Raw genomic sequence first — 13,947 nt, forward strand, 5'->3', positions numbered from 1 at the left:
GCATGTTAATGTTAGTAATATGTATCACAAAAGACTACAATTAACAAAAAATATTAACATTTAAAGTACAGTCTATGTAAATAGTAGTTTTAGATTGCCAGTTTTACCATATTGATGAGCAAAGTTTGTATTTTAAACCGACATATTATGGCTTCCACTGTTTATCAGATAAAAAATGGTGAATAATTTTCAGTCCAGATCCAGTCATATACAAATATTAATGTGAATGAACTATCAAACCTTACTGTATGTGATGTGCCCATATATGGACATGAAGATGTCGTATCCTACCATATTTGGGCATATCACTACCATATTTGGGCATATCACACTTTTTTTGTCAAACTAGTTTGATCGTGTGGACAGAGCTGAACTCTTATAATACTGTATAAGGTTTTAATACATAAGAACATAAGATGAACAAAGCCTACTATAGACCGGTGAGGATACTAGTTATAATACGATGTCCTCTAACAGCTGTTTGGAAATTGAACGTACCAGTGTCTCGGTGATAGACATTTACAGTACCATCTTACTGTATAGTGGTTAATCAAATAAAATCACATGCATTCTTCTTACAATGAAAAGTTTTTTAGCCTAAAGGTGACCTCCGTGTCACCTTTCAATAATTTCAAATCCCCGTAGCAATATCTTCTGTTTGTAATTAATACTCACTCCTCCTAAAGGAAGCTATCAAAAGGAATCATCTTGTTTGCACCAGCTCCATAAAAATGGAAGCTTAAGGGGAATGAACTCGCGTACATGTAACATCTTTGTTACAAAACAAAATATAATAAATCTTTGTCCTTGAATATCATAATTAAAATTCATTTTTTCTTATGAACATGCTACAATGATGTTTGCCTTGCGTTATTCATTATCCATCTTTAATAGCTGAGTTTGCAGATTCCATGTCCCTTAAGATTCGATTCATTTTTATCGAGAAGAATATATTTTATGCGCTTCACCAATCCAGTGTCATCAATAAATTATTTGATCAATTTGGAAAAAAAAAATGGTAATTATATAAAGAGAAAAAAGTTGATAACTGTTTAAATGTTGATGATTACAGTCCCTGTCCTCGTAAAACATCTAATGATAGATGATTCTATCTTAGAAGAATTAGTATAAATAAAATGATATGCTATACAGTATAATCTTTGTAACTAGGCTTATTAATATCATTTTAATAGCATTTATAAACTCTTTTGATAATTTCAGCATAAGTTATTAGGTTTCTGTTAAACTCGCTAAAAGTTGTTGAAAATTTAATGAAAAGTTCCACCGGGAGAAATAAATTCACGGACATGGTCATTCACCTTCCATATAACCAGAGAAAACGCTTTAATGGGATAACAAAATATTTAAAAAAAAAACAAATGTTATTACTGATTTAATGTTGTTACTGATGCATAATTATAATAATATAAAAAGTTTGGAACGGATGCAACACTTGAATCACCAGATTGGTGTTTTTCGCAAGGCAAAAGTTATCATTTACAGTACGTATAATTACAAAACTATACAAAAAGAGACACAATTCTTATCCAATACTGTACATTATACCTGTACATTAGACATCAAATATTATGCAGAGTATAGTCTCTAGAGTTATGGGTAAGAAATTTTGCAAAAATTGGGAGGTAAGATTATGCATGGATTAACAAAGGATCTTGCTGTCTTGTGTCCAAAATTAGGGATTATAGCATGGGATTACTCAAGTCATATATGGTATCATTGTAATACTTATAATGGAAGATGAGCTGAAGTTAATATCAGCAAGGGAGATAATAATATCGGTGAAAGAGATAACATCACCGAATATTATAACGATGTTGATTTCGCCAATGAGATTTATGTTACAAAGAAATCGTTGATTCTCGGCTTCATCAAAGACAAATTAACTCTCTGTGCTTCTCTCTTTATGACGTTAATTAGGCTGAAACACGGTCTGCAACTAAACAACTGAAAGATAAAATAAAACGACAAGATAGAAACCTTGATAAAATTGATTTCGTAGGGTTGTGGCCTCTGGTGATATTGCATGATTGGCCAAGAGGCAATTTGGTCTCGCATTTAATTTGTTTCCACTTTACTACTAAAACAACCAATTAAGAAGTATCTTGATGGTTAAACAACGTTCTTATATCAAACGGTTTTCCTCCCTACCAGAAATACTTAATTAGTGTTCTAACTAGTCATTTCTTTCTTGGCGCCGGTGGGAGTTAGTTCAATTCACAACTTTTCAATAGATTATCCATTATGGTTTTTGAATGCAAGAACATTTTAGTTTTAGTTAGTAGATCTTTTTTCTTCAGAATTTAATTTAAGATACAAAACAGAAAAATATGTAAAAAAAAAAACTTTTTAACCGTAACCGTTTTTCATTTTTCGTTTTATTTATTAAAATTATAAGAATATGTATTGTATTAATTGCACATAAGCTAAATAGGTAAATTTAGTAAAATTTTGTTTTCATTGAAAAATTGTTATTTTCCAGAATAAAACCAAGAAAAGGCTTAGCAATAACAGCTATACACTACTATGATGCTGTAATACCATGGCAACATTCAAACAGCTCCGACGAAGAATCCACAACCATCACATACACCTTGACGTCTGCAGAGAGTCTAGAAGAGTTCAACGCATTGTAAGTATATGGTTTTTATTGATTAAAAAAATTGCATTACAAATTTGACTTTCTAGTAATGTGCAGTACTGTCCTGTAGTGTTTTCTTTTACCAGTTAGTGCATTTTGATACTTTAGCCCGAGGTTAAATGAAAGGTCTATTGCACAAACAAGCAAGGAGAGAAAGGTTGCCTTGAAATGCATCCACTAAACCATGGCTAAATCATTAAATCACACTTGTCATGATATCAAGTCACTTGCCTATGACCTTGGCAATAGTCACTTTGAATCATAAATCCAGATAACTTAATTTGTCAGAAGAAATAAATAAATGAAAAAAATGATGACCAGTAAGATACAGTAGCTCCCTCGCTTGAAAGTATGCTCCGCAGACGATATCATATCGGATAGTGCTCAATGCAATTTCTTCTTTTCGTAAATACATCATCTTTCAGAAAGAGGTATATTGTTGGTGTATCTAAAAGCGGCGCTCTCCATCGTTGGTTTGTTTAAATTTAAATGTTTGTTGTGTGTGAATGAATGAATGTGTTGTTTCCACAGCATTTATTTGTCCTATATAAAATATCAGAAATTTGCTTTCTGTACACCACATATAGCAAAAACACATTTAGTATAGTTTTCTTGACCTTTACCTGGTAATGATGGAACGGAGGGGCATGCTTGGAAAGAGTAAAGGTGGAAAATCATAAAATCCTCAGATGAAAACATGATCTTCAATGTCATTTTGTCTCTTTTTTATGTTGAATGATTGTTTCTATTTTCATATTCTTGAATTCAATGCTGACTGTAGGCCATAAGTGTAATAAATCCGTTGTTGCAAACCTAGATAGATGTGAACAGCACACAGCAGATCTAGGAGTCTTTCAACACTAAGCCTTCTGCTAGGCCAAGATTTCAAGTTTCTTTGTGAATTCAATGTTCAACAGCTTACATAAAGTAGCTTCAAAGAGGTTACATCCTGCTATGAATTTGCTCACAGGATTTTGTGACTCATTCAAATTTTGATATAATCTTAAGCTCTGTCTACACAAAAAAATATGATATGCCCATACAGTATATGGACATCATGATGTCATATCACTACCATATTTAAGCATATCACTACCATATTTGGGCACATCACACTGTTTTTGTCAAACTAGTTTGATAGTGTAGACAATATCAAGTTGATATTAAAACTACACACTTATTGAACTATGAATCAAGATTAAATCTAGTTGATAAAAAATATTTTTTTCAATTCAAAACTAGTACGTCAAACATTAATATTTTAAATTTTAATTACTGTAAGTAACCATGAAAAAATACATTACATAATTTCTGCATGCTGTAATATAAAATAAAACTGAAAAATAAATTGAAAACATCAGTAATTTAGTGGTGTTTTCATGCCATCCAAAAATTAACCGAAAAATATTTTTATTCAAAACATTATGCAATATAGAAATGTTTTTATTTTTTTTATCTTGGTCTGCTTGAAATAAGATATCAGTCTTTAGTTGATGCCGTAATCGCTTCATATCTTATCTAGGCCAGTATTTATGGTTATGCTATAGATCCAGTCTTTACAAGATGCCGCTATACATATTATCTAGGCCATTATATTGCTGTTTTGCAGCGGATTCATTTCCACTTTAATCCGTGAGTTTTAGTCGCACAGCAGACGAATCAAAGGATTGATTAACTTCTTAATCATTCTCAGAAACGAAATAAAGTGGTATGATTATAATTACAAGATTATGATAAAACATTCATTTTAATGAATTTTTCTCATTTTCACAAATCCTTTGAAATGCTCGTGTACAACATTTTCCAAATTGTTTAATTATTTATTAATGCCATATAACAAAATTAAACACATTACTTGTTGGTACCTTGTACAATAGCAAGAATAATGAAAAGCGAAAACAGAATTTTAATTTGTATATATAAATACTTATTGATGGATTCAAACATGTACTACAAAGGGAGAGAGGCATTATATACCAATAGATAAAAGTTTTGGTCCTCTCTCCTTCATCTTTTTTGTTTTCTTTGTAATGTATTATACCATATGGACAATTGTCTGAAATAAAAATTGAATTGAAATTGAATAGCATTATTATATAAGTTTCCATTATCATACAGCGTGTACTGTAGGCCTTCTATATAGGTTTCTTGTATTTTAAAACACTTGCGCCATTTAATAATACCATAATATAAAAAAATTGAACATATTAATTTTTGGTACCTTGTACAATACCATTATTAAATAAGTGTACATTATTATATAGCATTTAATGTAGGCCTTGTATAGGTTCTTTCTTGTATTATAAAACATTTGCATATACAGAATACAAAGTTTTTATAAAGGAAATCCATGGGGAATTGTTACATGAACTCTGCCGTCTATGACCTGTTTGTCGGAACAATTTAAGTACAGTAGTCCGGGCTTAATCCTAAAGAATCACTTTAAAACACTACTAAAGTTGGTTTCTTAAGCCCGCTTCCGCTGTGTAGTCGCTAACAAAGTTCTAGACAAGATGAGCATGATATTAATCTTAAAACTTCATCACTAGCGATCGAGAATTTTTGCGTGTGCCAATGCCGCTAATGCAACTTAAAATGTTAATACTGCGATAATATCAATGTCGGTGTTGTTATCTTACGGATTACGTCGGCTTGTTATTTCCATTGGGAAACATTTGGGAACTATCAAGTTGAGGATCATACAACATTTTAAGTAGCGGTTTGTCTGTCCTTCAACATCTTTTGAAAGAGTATACAGACTTTGTAATGTCACATAGAACAAAGATGATTTGATTTTTTTTATATATTAAATTTTAAAAGAAAAAGTTATACTGAAGCAATAAGAAAACATTTCTGGTTCAATTTCAGTAAGCTATCATCTTTGATAGTAATGTTTTCTAGCCTTGACATTTTTTTTCAAAATATCATAACATTATATGACGTGTCATATTATCATGTTAAACCACACATCTATCTAGCTCTGTCTACACTATCAAACTAGTTTGACAAAGTGTGATGTGCCCAAATATGGTAGTGATATTCCCAAATTTGGTAGTGATATGACATCATCCTGTCTTTATACTGTATGGGCACATCACATAAAGTTTGATAGTGTAGACAAGGTTTATGAATTCGTTTGTATCTTCCAATTTATAAAAAATCGCTTGCGATCTTTTGAAGGGGAAAATAGAATTGCTAATTTCAGGTTTTTAATCTCACTAAGAAGTTTGAAATATATAGACTACGTGTAATTATTATTTAAATAAACATCTGATCCTGATTTAGACTTTTTAATAAAATATTGCAAGAAGATGTTTCTTTTTACATCCTTGCCCTTAACATGCACTCTAAAATCAATGTTTTCAAAGTACTAGAGTACATATAACAGCATCAATCAAATAGCATTATAAGGTAGTACAATGATAAAACATTAATGTACCTATGAGCTGACATGTTTAAACAAGCTTTACCATGTTGGAATAAGAGCAATGATAAAACATTAATGTACCCATGAGCTGACATGTTTAAACAAGCTTTACCATGTTTGAATAAGAGGAATGGTATCTTCATTGGGATATAAAAAGTAAAACCATGAATATTTTTCAAAAACATATTTCTATGAAAACAAATATTGTTTACTTTTAATATTCATAAAGCTGGTAAATCCCTTTTTTAGAAATTATCTCTTTTCAGGAAACAGTGAAATTGCACTCTTCCCTGCTCTTTTCAATAAAATAAAATAAATGTTTTGATAGCCCAATATCATGGACCAACAAAATATGTTTTAATCGTACGTGTCATGAGTAAAGGATGCGGCTTCAAACTAGCGTATCTGATTGGTTCGATGCCTCTTATAGGATCTCTAGTTGTTTTAATTATCTCCGATACAAACAGGACATTTAAGACCAAGTTAACAGTTGGATAACACTAACACTACATCATATAAAAATCTTGTTTCATTTCCAGACAAAGTTATGCTTGTAGATTTTAATTACCAGGTCCTGGAATGTTTACCCTATCTTTTTATTTCAGGTGATAATTAAACTTTGTCCGATTATTTTTCTTTTCCTTATGGACACCATAGAGCCAATCACAACTTAGGATCTGAATCGTAAAAAACAGAAGACATAAAAAGGGGTTCCTTAAAGTGACATTTATGCTGTAGTAAAGCAGGCTGTGGTAGATACAAGATTTTACGAGTAATCAATAGCGTCCTGCATGGTCGACAAGACCATTAATCTTTCCGCAAATAAACCAGAACAAAGAATTTCCATCCAGTAAAAACACTTTGGTACTTTTAAATAATTAAAATAAAATCTTTTAAAATGCTGGTAAATCTTGAAAAGTTATCCCTCTAAGGAATAATTATCATCAGTTTTAATTTATTACAGCATCACTTTAATTTTTCATATTTTAATATTTATCATCAAGTTAGCTTTAACAAAATTCTCAAACCAGTCGTAAATTTTCTGAAGGCTAAAGGTCTTTGTGGATGTGGCAGATGTCTGTGTATTTTTGTTACAAATTATTGCTTTTAACTTTAAAACTAAAGAAATTTTAAGAAGTAAGTAATATTGATAATGATATACTGCCATTTGATGGTGTCCTTTGCTTTGTGGTGTATAAATTTATTGTTGCTGGCTGATTTATGTTTACCTACAGTACCTGTCTGACATCAGTCAGTGAATGCAATCTTTAGCTGCTTCTGTACTTAAAATTGGCCTAGCACACAGAATGATTACAATACGTCGTCGTGGAAATTTCCCCCCTTTTCCCACTGCAGGGGAGTGTCTTAACGGAGGTGCTGATGTTGTGGCCGACCCATATTAATTTTTTTCTACATAATACATATTTAATCTCAATTTGTTTTTGTTCATGAATGTTGTCTGGTATGTACATGTATGTACTATACATGTAAATGGTATCCAAACTGACAAGCACCTGCTTTTTATGGTACTCTATTGAACATGTCATCCACATTACAAAACATACTGTAAGAATGTAACAAACTTCCCAGGTCACAGCTTGGAGGAAGAAAGCATATGCAGGGCAAAACACTTAACATAAGAAGGAAAACAATAATTGTAAATGAATAGAGATGACTAATACAGTTAGTAGTGTACAAAGTAGACCAATGAACACTAGCAATTTAGTATTAGATTCTTCATTTTTTGTTAAGTTAAAAATGTCAAAATTAATGTTTGCTGGTTAGAAAAAAAGTGGTTTTTTTTGTCTAGCAAGGTTACTTTAGTCTGTGGTATTTGCTTGCTATGCGTTGCTTATTTTTCTAGGGTTTTTACAACTACTGTAGCGTACAACTATTTGCTAGTGGTAAAAAAAAGAAACAATTGTCATAAAATATATAAAATAAGAAAATGTTTTTCAATTTGAAAAAAGATGTACAGTACAGATCATTTTATTGAGGCAAATTTTGGTTCATACTCATAGAAAAAAAGTTAAAATGCAATTATAATATTACCTCATTATTTTAGCCTATTTTACACTTTTCTCTATAGTATTAGTAGTTGAATGAATGAATCAGCATGCTTGTCACTTTGTGGGTTGTTGCAATTTCTGCCGAAACATCCCAGGAGACGAACTAGCTCACCCAGAGAGATTATCAAATATTTTTAAATATCACTACATCAAACGCCCCCAGGGATTGAAATCTTTTCAGAGAATATTTTTCAGGATTATAATAGGTGGTATTTATTGTTGTGAATCGGCTAGTTATGAAAGATTTAACAAAAGCTGTGCGGCTTAACTTCATCTGCGTATGAACGTGACAATAGCAATGTCGACATGAAAACATTAAAGCTGCGGTATCTTGAGCAGAGTTGGATTTTATTCCAAGGAGAAATAAATTATTCTGTTTGTCTGTGTCGGCTTATATTCTAACGTCGCTCCGTTAACTTCCGATAGTTACAACCGTCGACCTTTGTCTTAATTTACAGTCTCAAATTCAGTTTACCTCACAACATGTATGCTTCTGATCCAGTTTCTTTTATCGTAAATTTTATGGTATTTTCAGGACGTGATTTATTCTAATCAAAATCATCCCTGTCATGATGTAATTAGGTATTGGATATTTCACAAGTAGGATATTTAATTACACGGAGATTGCCACCAGCTTCCAGGAGAGCAACCGGTTTTATTTGCACTTAACCTGTTAATATCCCAATTTCATAGGTTAAACGAGGTCACCAACTTGCTTTTACCATTCTTTTTGTTTGAGACAAAAAAATCTGATCATAAAATCATCAAACTTGTCAAGAATAGACCTACTTTTTTGACAAATTTAGTAATATTTAAATTTGTATAGAACACAGTATTGTGTATATATAATTTCATAGATGTAAGAATTGCAGCGTTAAAAAAAAAATACCCAAACTTGCTTTATGATACGTATACAGACAATTCTTCATGCTCTTTGAAAAAAGAAAAACAATTCTGAGCATAAAATCATCAAACTTGTCAAGAATAGACCTACTTCTTTTGATAAATTTAGTAATATTTTAAATTTGTATAGAACACAGTATCGTGTGTATAGTATACAGTATATACAGTATGCCATAGAATGGGATGTAGGAAGCAGAATTGAAAAATAAAATACAGAAATGAAGAATTTTCAAATGAAATGGGTCACTGAAATGCCAGCATGCAGTTCTTTGTATTTTTATAGTCTCAAGTTCCTTTGTGAAGCTGATGCAAGTGGGTTAAATGTTCAATTTATTAATAGGTTATTGTACAGAAATCAGAGCAATTCAATAAATGAATAATATATTCGGTAAAAAATTATTCTGGTTCTGAAAAAACACCACATAATATTTTAGCTTGCAAATATAACTTGAAACATACAAAACTAATATTTATATATCTGTACGGATTCGGTAAAAATATTCTGGTTCTGAAAAAACACCACATAGTATTTGGAGGTTTTAGCTTGTAAATATAACTTGAAACATGCAAAACTAATAATTATATTATGTATATACCCGTACAGTAAATAAAATGTAAAATTATGTGCTATGGTATATAACTGTTGCTCTTAGCAGACACGATACTACAGAAAGTTTATTGTCACTAGACATGATACTGTATAATTATATCAACTGAACAGACTTTAAAAAAGATATCATTTCTACTGTACTTATTAGTGGATATATCCTTGTGAATTAAGTATGAAACCAAAAGAAGTGTAATGGTCTCTTATCAGACTTATTATGTTAACAGACATTATTTATGATGCATTACACAGAAAACGAGCATTATTGAATGTGGCTCCAACATGTTCTATCGCAATGATTGACATGCCGTCTGCAAAACTAAAATTAATGTACTAGAAAATTCATAAATAGTATTTGTCATTATGTTTACAGAATTCTAAATGACCAATTTGAGAATGAAATATTTTATAGTATTAATGTGAATTGTTATCCTTTCTTTCAGACCGCCTCGAGAGGTGCCAATATTTCTGGTTGAGTTTAAAGTGATGAACGAATCCAGTAATAGCCGTCACATCAGTTGGAAAGTTGACATTATGCAAGATGGCGTCACGGAGTCAACAAAGCTGTCGGCCAAGGTTAGCTTAAGCAGAGTCAACGTGTTGGCGCTTATACCGATTGCTGAGGTGAGAATTAATGTGGCTTGTAATTATTACAATATCTGTGTTTTTTAAGAAATAAAGTTAAGCTCAACTTTTTTATACATCCGGTAAAAAGTTTATTTCATACTTCCATCGAACACAAGATATGATGATGTCATATCACTACCATATTTAAGGATATTACTAACATATTTGGGAACATCACACTTTTTATGTCAAACTAGTTGGGATAGTGTAGTCAGAGTGAATACCACTTTATAAACTTACTGTAGTGTTTAAGAGAAATATCTTAATTTAGTGTGATTGGTGAGTACAGCCACTTGTGGTGTTCTTTCTAAAAAAATGTCTTTAAAAAATTCCTTAATATGCATCGTTAAAACTGGATTTTTTCTTGGAAAATAAGACATGATCTACCAAAAAAAAAACCATTTTTCTCTGGGTTTCGTTTTAGTATATTGATATGACTAAACTGTCTTGAAACGTAATTTTAAATTACTGGTTTACAAAACTACATAATTAGTTCTTAGCAGTTATAATTCTTTCATGTTTATAAATTTGTGGTCCTTTTTGAAATAATCTTGATTGGTAATCTATGTAATCAGGCTGAATTCTCTGATATTTACATTGTCTGTATATTTGATAGCGTCATTAACATATTCATTGAGGGAGATAAAGAAAGAAAACATACTGATTTCCCTGGGGAGTGTTGATTGAATCTCAGTATTGATTGTATAAGGCATTAAATAAACACAACCACATTTAAATTATTTCATTAGTACAAAATGCTTATTATACCGTCCAATGTATGCATTCAGTCATATCATCATTTATTTGTTACCATGTATTATTAAACATATTTATTCCTTTGCATAGTTCGTTAAATATTTATGCATTTAGTTATTCACTCAAGAACCTTTTAATACATTTTTTAATAGAAATATCTTTTCTAATGTTTAATTCATAGATTAATATCATTTACTATAGTATTGCATTCATAATATAACTGTCTGTACCATGGTTTTTTTGTTAAGGTCCATTTACACTAGGACGATAACGATCAACGATAAATAGACAAATATGCATTTTTCATACATAAAACAAAAAAAATATAAAACTTTTCTTCCTAGAACTATAGAATAACAATCTATGCTTCCTTTGATGAAAATGATATTTTCACACGTCCAATCAAATGACGTCATGATTAGTAAGAGCAAAAATATTCTTATATAAATTTGTTTTTATTTATCATGACGTCAATTGATGGGAATTTAAAAAATATTTTATCGAAGGAAGCATAGATGGTTATTCTGTAGTTCTAGAACAAAAACCTTTCTAATTTCTTTTGTTTTATGTAAAAAAAAATGCATGCTTTATATATTTATCACCGATCGTTATTGTCCTAGTGTAAATGGGCCTTTATGCTTTATTTTTCAATTTTGTAGTGAACAATACATTTTAAAATCTAAAAAACGGCCTTTGTTATAAAAGATCCTTCAGTATGCAATAGCTAATCCAAGAATAGGTAAATGGTCACATTATCAATATGGCAGCTAATCCTATAACTTGCTATGAGATTAAACGGATTAGAACAGATAATCTATAGCCGCTGTACAAAATCTGTACACAATTGAAATTATATGCAGGATTAGTATAATATATTACGAGCAGATTAAAGCGATCTTGTTGCTACGGTGAAGGGTTTCACGTTTTCTAGAACGTGAACTTCTGACCTTTTCAGATGTTTATCGATGTAATCGGTTTGTTAGGTAAAAAAAACCGATTCTAAATTAGACAATGTTTTTCATGGCTCGTTTTACAAGCCATTAAAATAGAAATTTGTTTCTCGGCTTTGACTTGTTAATGTATCCGGTGTGTTTCAGTGAGTCACATAAACTGTATTGTATTTAGAAAAGGTGAATTTTTAAAAGGTCTCATATAGTATGAATAGAATGCTGAAAAAGAAGACTATAAATAAAACTTTCTACTGTTTTAAGCAGCTTTGGTATTTATCAATGTTAAAACTAAAGTTTAAATCACAAGTGAACACAATAAATATAAACCATCTATGACATTTATTTTTAAACAAATTAAAATAATATTAAGAATCTAACTAATTATATCCATGAACATCCATACCAAATGCTTAGTGTATAATGTTGAACTTTCTAGATAAACTATAGAAATATATATATAACTTAAAGTAATTATACTTTCTTGGGTAATATTATACAATTATTTAATTGTTATGTTATTATCCCGATAATATTAAAAATCCATATTATGTAAATATATTATATAAATAGATAGTGTTACATGTCAAATTGTACCAAAATAATATTTTATACTTGCATAAATATTGTATTGCTGTGAATTTTAATACTAATAGTCACGCCATATGTTTAAAGTATTGCAATGCCAGTGCAATTTGCCAAATAGCTATACAAACTGTACTAGCTATATTTTTACCAGTAACAGTAGTTATATTATGCTGTAATGTTTAATAGCTTGATATATTACTATTATTATATTATTATATTACTGGTTCTGTGGTATTGAAATGTACTAATATTTTATTATCTTTCTTTATGGTTAAAAGGCCAGGTGCGAGCAAAAAATTTCTAGTGATCATACATTCCAATAATTATCGTTCTGTAGTTCACCTATGTGTCATAATTTTTGGGATTTTATTTGTGTTACACAAGCTTGTTGAAAATAAGCACTTTCTTATCAGTGGGGGGATAGTTCAAATTACACAGTAAAATCTCTATTCTTTTGTACACAAATTTTGTAAATAGAGAGGCATTTTAAACGGTGTGGTAAAAAATGTTATCGGATGACTAAATATAGGTAATATAACTTGAATATTACATTTCTGATATTTTTATTCAACTTCAGATTTTTATTTTCATGCTGTAGCAAAAATTATCCACCGTATATCCATCATCTTTTTTCACCGTCTAGGGAGTCACCAGACATGTTATTACATTAGGTTAACTACCTAACTACTGAAAAAAGGTCTTTCTGGTTTTTATGGAAGAATTTTGCCAAATTTTGTATTTGACCATATTAAGAGAAATTCATGTTTTTTCGTCTTGATTTCTGTTACAAATATTTGATTTATGTACAATTAACCAAATATTATATTTAAACTTCATGCCTGTATCTGAGCTTTAAGTTAATTGTTTTATAGTGTAATATATAGTACAATGAACTTACATTTTAAGCTCTGTCCACACTATGAAACTTTATATGACAAAACAATATGATGTGGCCATTTATAGATATTATGATGTCATATTATCACTACCATATTTGGGTATACCACTACCATATTTGGGCATATTGTACTAGTTTTATAGTGTAACTAGAGCTTTACTTATAATACTTTATAATACAAAAACATAACAATTAATGTTATGAATTTACGGTATTATAATATAAAATGTGAGGTAATATAACTTTTGTTGTTTTTTCTTTATAATAGAAAACTGAATTGGTGAATACTGCAGTTTTGAATAACGAAAAAGTTCGTGCTAAGCTGAAAGTGTTTGCTATCTCCCAAGACCATAGTGTAGTGGACGTCACAAACCAATCTGCCTGTACATCAGCTGACAAGAACATTCTTAAGGTAAGTCTATTGGTCCAGAGTAGATCCAGCAGGGCAAGTCCAGTAGGGGTAGGT

At 30.5% G+C, this 13,947-nt stretch overlaps 1 protein-coding gene across 1 annotated transcript in view; it reads left to right on the plus strand.

The window, feature by feature from the left end:
* Positions 1 to 13,947, plus strand: part of LOC140045378 (transmembrane protein 132B-like) — a 34,114-nt gene that overhangs the window by 13,551 nt on the left and 6,616 nt on the right. The window contains exons 3-5 of the mRNA XM_072090241.1: positions 2,501 to 2,650; positions 10,109 to 10,289; positions 13,750 to 13,893. Coding sequence (XP_071946342.1) covers positions 2,501 to 2,650; positions 10,109 to 10,289; positions 13,750 to 13,893 — 475 coding nt within the window. The remainder of the gene's footprint in view (positions 1 to 2,500; positions 2,651 to 10,108; positions 10,290 to 13,749; positions 13,894 to 13,947) is intronic.

This window comes from Antedon mediterranea, chromosome 3 (assembly GCF_964355755.1).
Source record: "Antedon mediterranea chromosome 3, ecAntMedi1.1, whole genome shotgun sequence".
Lineage (NCBI taxonomy): Eukaryota > Metazoa > Echinodermata > Crinoidea > Comatulida > Antedonidae > Antedon > Antedon mediterranea.